A 15,265-nucleotide genomic window follows, 5' to 3' on the forward strand; every position below is an offset into this window, starting at 1 on the left:
TTTTTCTAACTCATAGGATTCATCTACAAAATAATCGGTCGCTTCAAGGGATCAACTGACATCTAAAATAATTTGACAGCCTTAGAGTTAGCCTTTTATAACATCAACATTATTCACCATAGTATATTCGTCCAGAGTACCTTAAACTTCTTTTCTGAAAAATGTTTTAGATACATACATACATACATACAGATATATTCAGAAACACATAAATCCTATCCTTCATACTCTAAGTCCCAATATTTAATTGTTCTGACTTCTAATAGAAAATATATGACCACTATCCTTCATTCATCCACCCTTTATCAACTTTTTATCTTAACCTTTTCATGAGTTTTAATTTTAAATGGCCTCGATACTATTTAAAAGGTACAATATCAGGAACATATGTAGAATTATACTGAGGCTTGTGCTCTTTAGTCTCAAAGTAGGTCTTCCTTAAAATATAGAGACCATAATTGGGCTTATTCTAGGACTAATATACCATAACAGAAAAGATGATTTGGCAGTACCTTACTAGTGATATTTTTTGATTTAAAACAATAAAAGCATTGCTGCTGCTTCTGATACTTGTGGTTGGGTATGACACCCAGTTCTTTTACTTCAGAGCTATTCCTAAGGTACAGTGAATTGAAGATATCCACACAAGTCTTCTGTTTTAGAGGATCTGTGCTACTGAGAACATATTGTTAGATAAGAAGAGATTTTCAGCTAGCTCAAAAAAAAAAAAAAAAAGCCACATAGCTGTAATCCTTGTCCTGTTACCCATATCTTTCTGGCCCTCTTTTAGTGGCTTCCTTTTCCCCTTTGATATGTGTTTTAAGTTTCCCCAAGGCTGCCTTTGAAATATGTTTTAACTTGATTTTACCTGGAAACAAATGATGGAGAGAAGAAGGAGTGAGCACTCCCAGTGTAATTTGCCCCAGGCCTGGCCTGTGTTCTACTGATGAATAACTTATCATCAACTATCCCATATTTGTACAATTTGATTTTCTGATCACACTTCATTTTGTTGTCTCTGACTACTTCTTTAATCTCCCAAAGTTCTTTTTGTTTCTCCAAGGCATTTATCTCTTTGGTGTCTTCTGTAAACTTAGTTTACCTTACAAATGAATTTCAGTGTTTACCTGGCCTTGATCCAGTTGAGAAGGTCTCATAACAGTATCAAAAGGATATGCAGAATTATGCTGAGGTTGGAGTCCCGATAAACTCCTCTGTTCTCTGGCACATTAAATTTTAAAAAATGCATAGTTAGGATAGAGAAGTTGCTTAATTGGTTATAAATCACTTTTTAAAATAAACTAACTTTTGACAGCACAGAATGAATGTTCCCATCTTGACTCCATTATTATATGTACCCGAGAGAATGCAATAATATTGGCTACCATTTGTTGAGTATTTTCCATGCTCAAAGTGTTTTACTTTACATTATCTGATTTTCCCATTTTGTTATGAAAATTTTCAAATACACACCAAAATTTAATTTTTTAGTGAATGCCCATGTATCTACCACCTCAATTTAATCATTAACATTTTACTATACTTGCTTTTGCACGTATCTATCCATCTATCCATCCTCTATCCATCCATTAATCCATTATATTTTTGATGCAATTGAAAGTAAATTCCACACATCAGTTTATTTCACAAAAATTACATTACCTTATTTGAATATTTACAAAAGACTTGCAAGATAGGTATTAACTCCATTTTACAGATGAGAAACCTGAGGCTCAGAAATTTTAAGGAAATTCCCCAAGACCACACAGTCAGTGATTTCTAGGGGAGGGATTTGAGCCCCATTCTGTCTTGTTCCATATCCATACTTTTTCCACTACACTAAGGAATCTTTCAGGGTATATATAGAATCACTTTATCAATTCACAATTGAGGGAATGGCAGAAGGGAGAAAAAGGAGCTCAAACTAAATTATATTTTAACTGACGATAAATGAGGCAGATTAATCCTTTAACCAAAAAAAAACCTATAAATAAGCCTAATGCTTATGAACACTACTACTATTCTAATTTATAATCAAGCTTTTTGTTTTGCTTTTGCTTCTTAATGCACTTTTCTATTAATTGTTTCATTTGATTTTCACAACTGTGGAGAAGTAGGATATGTATTACCCAACTCCTCATTTTTATAGGAGGAAACAGGGGCTAAGGGATCCACTCAAAGTCATAGACAATTAGTAGAAGAGAAAGGATTGGTATACAAATCCAGTGTTCTAGAAAGCTTTGGAGTAGGAAAACTATGGAGAATACTTAAAGGTGACTTGTTTATGGATATGATTTCTAATTAAAATGATTGGTTAAAATCTCAGGAGGTTTCCAACCTAAGTCTGTTCTTAGAAGTGTGAGGCTGACAGTACCAGCCACTTCCAATTTTAAAGTAATATTTCAAACTATCCTCATACTGCATAGAAGATAACATTATCTTGTCACTGGAGAATGATACTTCAAAGTAGATGCTAATTTGAATTAACTAATATAAAATTGGTGAGGTTTTACCCTACTGGTATTTACCCTTCATATTTCTATCATTTAGAGGCAGTGCAAAATATAAAGGGTACTATTTGCTTTTAAACAAAGAAATAAAAGGAACACAACAGGGCTTTACAGCTTTCAAAGCACTGTTTCATCTCATTAGGATCCATTAGTGTAGCATGGGGATTAAGAGTTTAGGCCTGGGAGTCAGATTGCCTGGGTATGGATTTAGCCTTGTAACCTCGGCCAAGTTATTTGATCTCTCTGTGCCTCAGTAATCTCATCTGTACTTTATAGGGTTCTTGTGGGGATTACATGAGTCATAGGTATGAAACATTTACAATTCAGCCTGATACATATAATAAACTGCTTGTAAATTATTGTTGTTTTCAGTATCAATCTCACCATCTCTGTGAGGTGGGTAGGTCAGATTATAGCAATCTCTATAGTTGAGAAAATTGAAGCCCAATGAAGTGAAGAGATTTGCCCAAGACAGAATCAGATTACACTCAAGCCTATTGAATCCCTCTTTCCATTTCTCTGACATTGTTGCTGGGGGTTGGGGTAAATAGGAGGTACTGGTACAACTGTCCTCCCTTTCCCACCTCAACTCTTAGGACAATATGTGTTGTGCATACAAATAGCGCCTTGGTGGAAAGAGGGCACCAAAGGAGGACAATTCTCTGGTGAATCACACTTGGCTCACTTGGCTTTTATCTGAGGAAGGGGCTTTCCAGTTTTTGCTGTATCCAAATCCTGAACAAAATGTCTTTGGTTATTCTGACTTTTGTTCAAATTTAATTAAATGTTGATGAATATGGAAGAGAACACACCAGCTGTATGTATGATAAATGATATCCATTATTTCTTGAATCATGCGCTGATCTCACAGGAAATTTCCCATCATTCTTAGAGGTATTTAGGAATTTCTTACCGGTGATCATTTATATTCTTCTTTGACCTCTTTTTACAGTAGTGGACAGTCTGGATTGTTACACCAACTAGAAAAGCCAGTCCTATCCCAGGCAATGCTGCTACTAAAATCAGGTCCAGAGTATTCCAGAGTTGGTCACATTTGGTCCCCATGTACCAATAATTTCCCCACCGACCTCGGAAATTTGGACATCTAGATAGAGATAATAAAATAGTAAAAGCTCACAAATTATAGAAACAAAAACAAATTGTTTCCCCTGAAAGAATCCAATTTTTCATTGTTACTAAACCATGAGGTTTCTCTTTAAGGCCTTCAAGAGATTTCTGTTGTCCTATTTTTCCACTTGAGCAAACATGCTAAAATGTACAGGTTTGAACACATTGAGTTAGATGCAGAAGGCAGCCAGGATTTCCCAACCATTGGCTAATGAAGATGTGGTACTTAGTTAGAAGTGAAAAAAAAAAGTCTCACCCAGAATGGCTGTCTCAAGACTGCTTTTAAAACTATCCACATTTTGCCCATTGCTCATGCCTCTATTCACTCTGGCTACTTCAGTTCTATCAGTGCTATGAAAAGAGTTTGAAGCAGCTTAATATACTAGTTCTGTAACTGAAGCTGTGTGTTCCCTTCACCAACTCCTGCAATGATGAATGTAGGTTAACAGCCTGACTATGCCACTCAACAGCAAATACAAGAAGAAACATGCAAAGCTGAGAATAGACTGTCTGCCAGCAAAATCTGCCTGCCTCCATCTTTCCCATGACTCCAGATCTTCCTCTTCTATTTTAAATGACTCATATATGAACTTCTCATGTTTTTGTAAAACCTGACACTTTGCCAGATAACCTCAGTATGGTTCTCTGGTGCCTAGAGTGAATGGGCATAGCATACACCCACATAGAAATGTCTATGGGTTTGTGGAGAGGAATAATGTGACTTCTCACTATCCTCCATTGGAGTGACTAATGGTGAGGTTAGTTCATGTAGTGTCTCTAGAGATTGCTTCATTATCTCATGGAGAATTGATTAAGAATTACTCAGCTGAACAGTGAATATCAGATCCTAAGTAAACTACCCCTGGTTTGTATTGTTCCAAAATATTAATGAGTACTGCCATGACATGAAGGGATTGATTACATGATTATTATAATCTTTTATACATCTGATAGTCTAGGCTTCTATAGTAAAATGCACCTACCAGCTTCAAATAGCTAGTAATCTACTCAATGGGACATGGCTTCTAATGTGTAATATAATGTCATTCATTTAAGGAGGTCAAAATATGTTTGAAAAATATGTCTTATAAACGTTCGTGGATTTCTTCTTAGAAAAAAGACTTTTTCAAGACTGTATTTCTTGTTCAGTTTAGGATTGAATCACAGAGGAATTATAAGTTAAACAGTAATACTTCATTCATTTATTTAACAACATTTATTGGGTGCCTACCATGTGCCAATTACTGTGCTAGGCATTTGAGATAGACCAGTGAATAAAACAAAGATCCATGTCCTCAAGCAGCTTAAAATGTAGGAAAGGAAGACAGACAACAAAAATAAGCATTATTAGTAAATTATCTAGAATGTTTAAAGGTGATAAGTGCTAAGGAAAAAAAGAAAAAGTAGAGCAGGGTAAGGGGGATTAGCAATTTGGGGGGGCAGGATAGTGGGACAGGTTGCAGTGATATAATATGTTAGAAAAGGGCAGGCTGTATTGAGAAGGTAACACTTGAAGAAAGACTGAAGGAGGTGAGGGAGTTAAATACAGGTTTATTTGGGGAGAAGAGCATTCCAAGCAGTAGGAATAGCAAGTACAAAGGTTCTAAAGCAGGGTAGAATGTGCCTATATGTCTGAGGAACACAGGAAAATCAGTGTGGCTGAAGCAGAGTAAGGGAGTATGGTAGTAGATAAGGCCAAAGAAAGAGGGAGACCAGATCACAAAAGTCCTTATAGGTCATTGTAAAGACTTTAGCATTTACACTGAGTGAAATGAGGATGAGCTATAGGATTTTGAGGAGTGACATGATCTAGGTTGTTTTACAAGGATCACTCTGTTTTCTATTGTATTGAGAAACAGACTATAGGGGACAAAGGTAGAAGCAGGGAGAAAGGTCACAAAGCTGTTGAGTAATCTAAGCAACAGATGACTAGAACAGTTTAGACAATAATGATAACAGTAGGGGTGAGGATAAAAGATAGTTGATTTCTGCTTATCTTTTTTTATGGAGAATAAAAATAAAATCACATTATATTTTGTAACAAAATATAGAATTGGCTGCTTTGTAGAAACTACTATGTTAGACATAACTTGATTGAACATAATCTTTGTGATAGGAGCATACAGACATTTCATGCTCATTTTACACGTACTTTGCTTTTCGAGAATTATTCGCTAAGTACAAATTGTGGAAGACATTGTTCATAAAGTTTCTTTTCACATTTTTTCCTAAGAACTTTTATTGAGATACAGTTAACAGACAATAAACAGCATATATTTAGAGAGTACAATTTGGTATCCCAATCTCCCAATTCATCCCCCCCAACCCACTTGGTGTCCATGTGTTTGTTCTCTACATCTGTGTCTCTATTTCTGCCTTGCATTTCCTCTTTCATAGCTGTTAGCATTTGCCTTATGTATTGAGGTGCTCCTATATTGGGTGCATATATATTTATAATTGTTATCTCCTCTTCTTGGATGGATACCTTGATCTTTATGTAATGTCCTTTCTTGTCTCTTGTAACATTTTTTATTTTAAAGTCTATTTTATCTAATATGAGTATTGCTAGCTTTCTTTTGATTTCCATTTGCATGGAATATCTTTTTCCATCCCCTCACTTTCCATCTGTATGTGTCCCTAGGTCTGAAGTGGGTCTCTTGGAGACAGCATATATATGGGTCTTGTTTTTGTATCCATTCAGCCAGTCTGTGTCTTTTGGTTGATGTATTTAGTCCACTTACATTCAAGGTAATTATTGATATGTATGTTCCTATTACCATTTTCTTAATTGTTTTGTTTTTGTTTTTGTAGGTCCTTTTCTTCTCTTATGTTTCCTGCTTAGAGAAGTTCCTTTAGCATTTGTTGTAGGGCTGGTTTGGTGGTGCTGAATTCTCTTAGCTGTTGCTTGTCTGTAAAGCTTTTGATTTCTCCATCGAATCTGAATGAGATCCTTGCTGGGTGGAGTATTCTTGGTTGTAGGTTCTTCCCTTTCATCACTTGAAATATATCATGCCACTCCCTTCTGGCTTGAAGGGTTTCTGCTGAGAAATCAGCTGTTAACCTGATGGGAGTTCCCTTGTATGTTATTTGTTGTTTTTCCCTTGTTGCTTTTAATAACTTTTCTCTGTCTTTAATTTTTGTCAGTTTGACTACTATATGTCTTGGCGTGTTTCTCTTTGGGTTTATCCTGCCTGGGACTCTCTGCACTTCCTGGACTTGGGTAGCTATTTCCTTTGCCATGTTAGGGAAGTTTTCAACTATAATCTCTTCCAATATTTTCTCAGGTCCTTTCTCTCTCTCTTCTCCTTCTGGGACCCCTATAATGCGAATGTTGGTGTGTTTAACATTGTCCCAGAGGTCTCTTAGGCTGTCTTCAGTTCTTTTCATTCTTTTTTCCTCATTCTTTTCTGCATCAGTGATGATCACCATTCTGTCTTCCAGGTCACTTATTCGCCCTTCTGCCTCAGTTAATCTGCTGTTGGTTCCTTCTAGTGTATTTTTCATTTCAGTTATTGTGTTGCATATCTCTGTTTGCTCATTAATTCTTCTAGGTCTTTGGTAAACTTTTTGATCTTTGCATCCAGTCTTTTTTCAAAGCCCTGCATCATCTTCACCATCATTATTCTGAATTCTTTTCCTGGAAGGGTGCCTATCTCCTCTTCATTTAGTTGTTTTTCTGGGGTTTCATCCTGTCCCTTCATCTGGTACAAAGTCCCCTGCTTTTTCATTTTCTCTATCTGTCTGTGGCTGTGGTTTTCAGTTCCACAAGATGAAATACTGCTGATACTGCTTGATACTGCTGTCGGCCCTCTTGTGGAGGAAGCTATCCTCTGCTTATCTTTTAAAAGGTAGAACCAACAGGATTTTCTGATAGACAAGAAGGAGAGTGTGCAAGAAAAAGGGGACTGAAAGATGACTTTAAAGTTTTTGGCCTAAGCAAATGAAAGGCTGGAGTTGCCATCAACTGAGATGGGAAAGACTGCATAGAAAGAACATTTTGGGGTGTGGGGTAATGGGAATTGGGGGGTTCAGTTTTGTACTTACTGATTTTGAAATGGGTATTAGATATCCAAGTAGAGGTGTTGAGTAGGCAGTTATATCTGTAAGTTTTGAGGTATGAATTTTCCCAGTTGGATGGCATTTAAAGACATGAGACTGGAGAAGATCACCAAGGGAGGAGGTAGAGATGAAGAGGACAAAGGACTAAGTCCTGGGACACTCCAACATAAAGTAAGTGGGGACAAGAGAAGAAACTAGCAACAGTAATTGAGAAATGGGCAGTGAAGCAGAAGAAAAAAAATAAAAACAGGAGAGAAGGATATCCTGGGAGCTACGTAAAAATTCAAGGAGGAGAGAGTTATCAACTGTGTTAATTGCTGTTCATGGGTTAAGTAAGATGAAGACTGAGAATTGACCATTGGGCTTAACATCATAGTGCCTAGGGAGAAGAAATGAACTGACTTTTGGGGAGCACCTTTCTGAACCAGTTATGAAGAATTTTAAGTATTTTATCTTACTTAATTCTCATAGCAATCCTGGGAAGTATGTAATTTTTTTCTATCATAAATGGAAAATAAAGCCTTAATATAAAAATACATTTAAAATGTAGTTTAGACTTTTTTTTCTCAGAAACCAGTAAGTATGTGAGAAATGTGAACATCAGTTGAGAGATTCATTAACTGTTCCAAGTAAAAATAGTCAAACTCATAGAAGCAGAGAATAGAATGGTGGTTTTTAAGGACTGGGAACGGGAAATAGGGAACTGTTTCTCAATGGGTATGAAGTCTCAGTTATGCACGATGAATAAGTTCTAGAGATCTGTTGTACAACATACTACCTACAGTTAACAATACTGAAATGTGCACTTTAAAATACATTAAGAGGATAGCGGATTGGAGACAAGGTGGTGGAGAAGAAGGACCTTGAGCTCAGTTCCTCTTACAAATACACCAAAATCACAACTAACTGCTGAACAACCATCGATAAAAAAGATTGGAACCTACCAAAAAAGATATTCTATTAATACATCCAAAGACATAAAGACGAAACCACAACAAGATGGTAGGAGAGGAGCACTCGCACTATAATCAAATCCCATACCACCTGGGTGGGCCACCCACAAACTGGAGAATAATTATATTGCAGAAGTTCTTCCACAGGAGTGAGAGCTCTGAGTGCCACATCAGGCTCCCCAGCTTAGGGGTTTGACATCAGGAGGAAGAGCCACAGAGCATTTGCTTTGAAGTTTAGTGGGCTTCATTGCAGGAGATCCGCAGGGTTGGGGGAAACAGTGACTTCACTCTTGGAGGGCGCACACAAGGTCCATTGCATACTGAGAGCTAGGCAAAAGCAGTGACTTCATAGGAGCCTGAGCCTGACCTACCTGCTGGTCTCCTGGGGACATCAAGGGCAGCAGTGGCTCTCTCTGGGGTCCTAAAAGGTGGTGGGCATATCAGGAACTGTTCATCTACATGAACTCTTACTGGAGGCTGACAGGAAGACTCTTGCTTGAGTCTTTAGCACTAAGGCCTAGCCACACCCAACCGCCTGTAGGCTCCAGTTGGAACACCTCAGGCCAAACAACCAACAGGGTAGGAACACAGCCCCGCCCATCAGCAGACAGGCAGCCTAAAGACTTCCTGAGCCCACAGCCACTTCTAGACACTCCCCTTGACACAGCTCTGGCCACCACACGGTCAAGACCCAGATCCGCCCACCAGGGGACAGACACCAGAAGCAAGAAAACTGTGATACCAGAACCTGCTGAACTGAGTCTGCAAACATGGGTCAGAACTTATCCTGGGACCAGCTGGTCCCTGGCCCTTGGGTGATGAGAGGAGAGTATACTGCTAGGACACACAGGACATCCCCTACAGAGGGCCAATTCTCCAAAGTTGAGAAACGTAACTAACTTACTACATACATAAAAACACAAATAGAATTTATAGAAAACGAGACAGCAAAGGAATATGTTCCAGATGAAGGAATAAGATAAAACCCCAGAAGAACTAACTGATGTAGATATAGGCAATGTACCCAAGAAAGAGTTCAGGGTAATGATCGTAAAAATGACAGAAGAACTCGGGAAAAGAACGGATGCACAGAGCAAGAAGTTACAAGCAGTTTTTAACAAAGAGTTAAAATATTTTAAGAGGATAGATCTCATGTTAAGTGTTCTTACTTAAAAAAGAAAAAAAAGCAAGCAAGAAAGAAAATATACTACAAAAGAACACAAGGAAATTTTTGGAGGTGATGGATATGTTTAGTGCCTTGGTTGTGGTGATGGTATCACTGGTGTATGCTTATGTTCAAACTCATCCAGATGATGTAAACATTAAATGTGTGCAATTTTTGTATATAAATTATATGTCAATAAAACAGCAACACCTAAAAAATATTTGCATCCTGTTTAAATGTACTGAGGTACTGAGTCTCATTTTGATGAGTGATGGACATAGAGGGTAAGAGTTAGTTGAATTTTTAAAAAATCTAAAATTATCTTAAACTTTGAAGTTCTTTTAAATAAAACATGACTGAAAATTTTAAAAAGTATATATCAGGCATGTGTTCTTAGTTTGGCCAATTTTATTAAATTGTCTATCTTTAAACATATTTTATATTTGGCTTTTTTTCATTCATTATTTGAATGAAATATTTGGAACACCTGTGCATGTGTGCACGTGTGTGAGAGAGATCTGCTTCTAGGGGTGTGGATGGTAGTGATGGTATGTGTATCTTGACAATTTCAGCAATATCATTAAAGTGTTTTAAGAATTTAAAAATAATGATTATACCATTTAATTTGATTTGTTCAATTATAATTTGTTAGTGCCTAACTCTGATTAACAATGTCAAAATAACTGACTCAAACTGGGTGGTACTAATGTATTTAGTAAAGAAATGATCCCTTGTCATCAGGTAGACATTCTAAGAACCTGAGAGATACATATATGCACAGGCATACTAAGTCCAGAGCATTTATGTTCCACATTGAGATCTACCAGTAAGATAAGTTGAAGTAATTTGTTTGAATCAACTTGGTGGAGAAAAACTTCAAAATAGGCATAATGTCTATGTGATGTGGCAACTAACAATTATAAAGACTTGTAAAATAAATGAGCCACATAAGTATAATAAGGATTAGGAAGATAGGCAAAAGGTAATTAGTTTTAAGCCAAAATTTTGATTACATACATTACAGCCAAAATTTTGATTACATGCCTCCAGCCCTTAGTTGGAGGAATTACGTATGTTTGAATTATGCATGTTTCTTCATTGCTGTATTACATTTACTTCCCACTCCCGGGATGTAATTTTGCAACCTGGTTTGTATACTCATCTCAGTCTTGGAATATTTTCATAGATTATCACCAACAACTCCTAAATGCGAAATCTAATGGCTTTTAAAAATCACTTTTCATCTTCCTCAATATTTTCCCAACATTTTGCACTATTTAATGACCGATTTATTCAACAAATACTTGCAGAACGTCTTCTATATGACAGGTATTGTGCGAGGTGCTGGAGATATATGACTAAATTTTTGTTTTTGTGGTGCTTTCAAAAAGGAAACATACATCTTACATTCAAAAAAATTGCAGTAGAGTAGTTTAAGTGCTATGTTAGCAATATGATGGAGTTTAGTCTTGAAGGTCAAGTAGGAATGGTGAGGGGGGAAGAAGAGCTGTGATGAGAGGAGGGAGGGTGAATGAACAGTAATAGAGTTGTAGTATATGTCAACATCCAAAGGTGAGAGAGAAAATAGTGCACTTGAGGAACTGCAAATACTGTCATTCAGTATATCCAGAGCATGGTGTGCAAACTAGTCACATTTCTCCAAACACAAAAGTCTTTCAAACCTCAGGTCCCTTTGCCTAACCCGGGTTTTCTTACTATCAGTTTAAGAAGCAGGGACCCAGGAAAACCTTTCACTATTGCCCCATCCCCACCTATTCTCACTTTCTCTCACATGTGAATGCTTTCTTATTCTTGTGTTATCTTTTTTCCTAGGTATCCTTCTATTTTTTACCCAAATACTCTCATTTTTTTTGATTAGAACAAAGTAGAAAGTCTGCCTAACTTTATTTACATATATACATACATATACACACACATATATATACACATATATATAAAAGAATACACACTTTTATAAAGAGCAAACCTGGAAACAAAGAGGGGGAAGTGCATTGCATTTAAAATATTTCTTGATTTACAAAAAAACTTTATTCACACATAACATGTCAGGATTATTGCTATTGCATAACATGAGGCACACCTTAAATTTTTCTTCTTTAGAACAGCAAAATGGTTTATTCATGAATATATATAACTTATCTGTAAAAAGTCTGTCTGAGGAAAGCAGTTTTGAATGATGCCAATCTCCTAAAGTTAATATAAATTGTCTCAGTTAATGTTTTAAATTTTATTATATTGTTTTTAGAACAGTAGATTAAACTATTTTAGGGAATCTAGAATAACTGTGCTATATGTGCAGGAGCTATTTCCGATTAAAATATTATTTTAAAACAAGTATTGCATCGTTGAATATAACAAACAAAAACAAAGTGAATTATTACTTACCGTATATTGTACTTTGCTTTTATAACATATATAACCACTTACTTGCAAAAAGGCTCTCCATCTTTGCATGCACAAACACTATTATCTGGACAGAAGTCTGTTATATTCCCCGGACAATCATCAAAGTCAGTCACTGATGTACAATTGGCTGTAAATAACAACATTCAAAAATCCCTCAACAATATAGAACAAATGTTTCAAACTTAGCTAATGCACATGTGAAAAGTTCTACATGTTAGAAAAACTATATGTTAAAGAATCTTAAAATATAAAAATGAAAATAACTTTGTGGTACATTGAAAATGTTCAAATATCATATTTTCAAGTACCAGTCTCCAAAAATCAAGATGAACAACACAAGTGATTTCATTCTGTTATTTTGTACCTGATGGATTTTTAATATGTGGCTTTAAAAACAGTTACTACACAGCATTATAGTTCAAAGGCTATTTAACATTTGAAATAAAGTTCTTTGGGACTAAATCTGAGCATCATCTCTGGTTAAGGGAAGGCAAAACAATACATTCAAAGATAGGATCAACATACATCCTGGTTTGCTAGGACAGTTTCAGTTTATGTCTCTTATTCTGGAATAAGTATTAGTACTGCTCTCTTCACTTTCAAAGTGCTCTGGTTGAGACAGGTAGATTAGTTACCCTACAAGTAGGCCACTGGGGGTTGCAGGCACCTCAGCCCCACTTCTTGATGATTTTTTGATATTTCTAAGGCTACCCTGGAGAGTCATTCTGTCAATGATATGGCTGCAGTATCTCTTCCAGCAATCTGGACTGAGAAAAGGTTTTCTGGAGTCTGAAAATCAGTGAGTAGGAAAATTTATTTGGAGTCACAGGATCTATAAACATGCACCAAAACTGTACATTCAAGAAAGCGAGAACTATTTTGACCTTCCACCAGCCTAAACACAAAGAAGAGATTCTATATGCATGAGATTTCAGATTGCCCGAGTCCCAAGCTTAGAGGTGGCAGGCAAGAAGGGAAAATAGGTCCGATAAGATCAGGCCTATAGAATACAAAAGAAAATTATTTGCCCCTTGGAGAGCATATTTTTTCCTAATGTAAAATGTGACACACTGATTTTGCCACATAAACATATTTTTTAAATAAATGAAAGGGTGACATCAGAAAAATACAGTACTTTAAAACAGTTTCCTTGAATCTGGAAACCATTTCAGTTGACCAAAATGTACCACTGACCATCTAACTACAAACCAACATTTTAAAAATCCCTCACCAGAACTAGTGGGTCAAATGGTACTGCTTGGAGAAATTTAAGTCACGTCTGCTTTCAACAGGCAATATTCTGAAAGAGAATTGTACTTGTCTCGGCAAAGATGTTAGGCTGTTTTACAGACCAATATGATTATATAATTAATTTCTTTGGATATGTCTTTCCTTTTATAGGGATTCACATGGTTTTTATTATATCAAGTAAGTACCTGTTTATATTGAACATGTTACAGAGCAAAATTCTTCTGAAAAATAAAATATAACCTTACATATTATAATAAACAAAGTGTTAAATATAAATAGCCTAAAACAATCACTAATGCTGACACAAGTAAACATTTTAGTTGGTAGCCCATAGAATTTTTTATATTTATCTTAGATATATGAGACAAACAAGTTAGCTTCAAGATAAACCAATTATTTATCCTTTCTAAACACAGACATCTTTAAAAAGAATCACATACTTTCAGGTTTGTGAATTTTTAACAACAGAACCTTTGCTTAGAGTTCTGTCTAGTCCCTTACGCTACCTACTGCAGCCTGATTCCTTCTCTGATTAGTATCTAATGAATTCTTTACATCTTCAATCTATGGAAATAAAGAAATTTAAAAATTTCTTACGTTGTGTACAATGTACAGTTAGAAAACAGCAGGAGATGAACAGAATTCGAGTCAATATAAACATGCAATCCACCATTGTGAGAGTAAGGCAGAAACACAAGCAGTCCTCACAGCAGCAGTTAAAGACTACTGCAATTATGAGAGAAGATCAGCGAACAGAAACTGAATGGTTAATATAGGATATAAGTGAGCCTGGATTTTGAACTTTCTCCTCCAGCCTGTGTAAATTACTAGATAACTTTTTGGTTGTGTACTTGTTGGTTCCTCATATCTATAGTTCCTATATATAGAACACACATGACTTGTCTCTGAGTTGGATATTGCTTGAGTTTAGTCACAGGTATTTGTTACTTATAAGAACTATTTGTTTATCTTTGTACTAGGTTTCATCATTCTATTATTTGCCAAAAAATCCCCCACATCTTATGCATGAAATATACTGCTATGAATGCAGTTTTCAACCCTGTGCCAATCAGAGATCTCTGACCTTACAGCCAACAGGACTGCTAAACGATAATCTGAGGACATTATTGAGTATCGTTGGCAAGGAGAAGAGAAGAAGAAAAAGTAAGAGAAAAAGAAGTGGAAAAAGGCAGAAAGAGAGAAACAGAAGTAAGGAGAGTTGCCAGGAAGACAAAATGAGGAGGAGACACAGAAGGAAGTATTAGGCAAGGCAACAGACACAGGTGTAATCCAGCTGGGACACCAGGGTTTCATTAAGATTCTCTCTCTCTCTCTCCTCAAGTCCACATTTGTCAGAATGTCACTTCACATTCTGCTAATATTCCCTACCATATATTTTTCATTTAGGTCATTTTGATAAGTTGTTAAACTTCTACCCACTGTGTATCTCAAAATCTACTACTTCCCTTACCTACTGGCAAATATATTTTATGTACCATTTCCTGCTTGGAATGTATCCATTATTGTACTTTATTCTCCACTCCTTCTTCCTGGAAACCAATAAAATGGAAGTTTCATGAGAATGAGAATTCTAGGGTGATTCATGCCACCTGTTAATGCAAATAATTTTTATCTACCTGGCCCACTTTGACCTAGTGTAATTTATTTCCAATAATTTTATCTCATTTAAAAATAATCTCCTTGTTTTAGAATACTTACAGCAGCAAAATAGGTACTTCATGGTATTAGTACAACATTATGAGAATATATAT

General features: G+C 36.2%; 1 protein-coding gene across 1 annotated transcript; it reads right to left on the reverse strand.

Moving 5' to 3' along the window:
- Positions 1–1,103: 1,103 nt before the first annotated feature.
- Positions 1,104–14,166, reverse strand: LOC130841470 (meprin A subunit beta-like). The gene is made up of 4 exons (XM_057717621.1): positions 14,091–14,166; positions 12,264–12,369; positions 3,424–3,615; positions 1,104–1,221 (listed from the first exon to the last, which is right to left on the reverse strand). Exons 1-4 carry the CDS (start codon positions 14,164–14,166, stop codon positions 1,104–1,106), a joined length of 492 nt encoding a protein of 163 aa, XP_057573604.1.
- Between the last annotated feature and the right edge of the window lie 1,099 nt (positions 14,167–15,265).

Source organism: Hippopotamus amphibius, chromosome X (assembly GCF_030028045.1).
Source record: "Hippopotamus amphibius kiboko isolate mHipAmp2 chromosome X, mHipAmp2.hap2, whole genome shotgun sequence".
In the NCBI taxonomy this organism is placed as follows: Eukaryota; Metazoa; Chordata; class Mammalia; order Artiodactyla; family Hippopotamidae; genus Hippopotamus; species Hippopotamus amphibius.

Bases quoted from the DNA above. Each gene is read 5' to 3' on its own strand.
- LOC130841470 (XM_057717621.1), bottom strand. From the start codon at position 14,166: ATGGTGGATTGCATGTTTATATTGACTCGAATTCTGTTCATCTCCTGC. The intron at 12,370-14,090 runs GTAAGAAATTTT...TGTTATTTACAG, and splicing joins AACTGTACATTGTACACAAC to CCAATTGTACATCAGTGACT. The intron at 1,222-3,423 runs GTAAGAAATTCC...TTAATGTGCCAG, and splicing joins AAGAATATAAATGATCACCG to AGAACAGAGGAGTTTATCGG.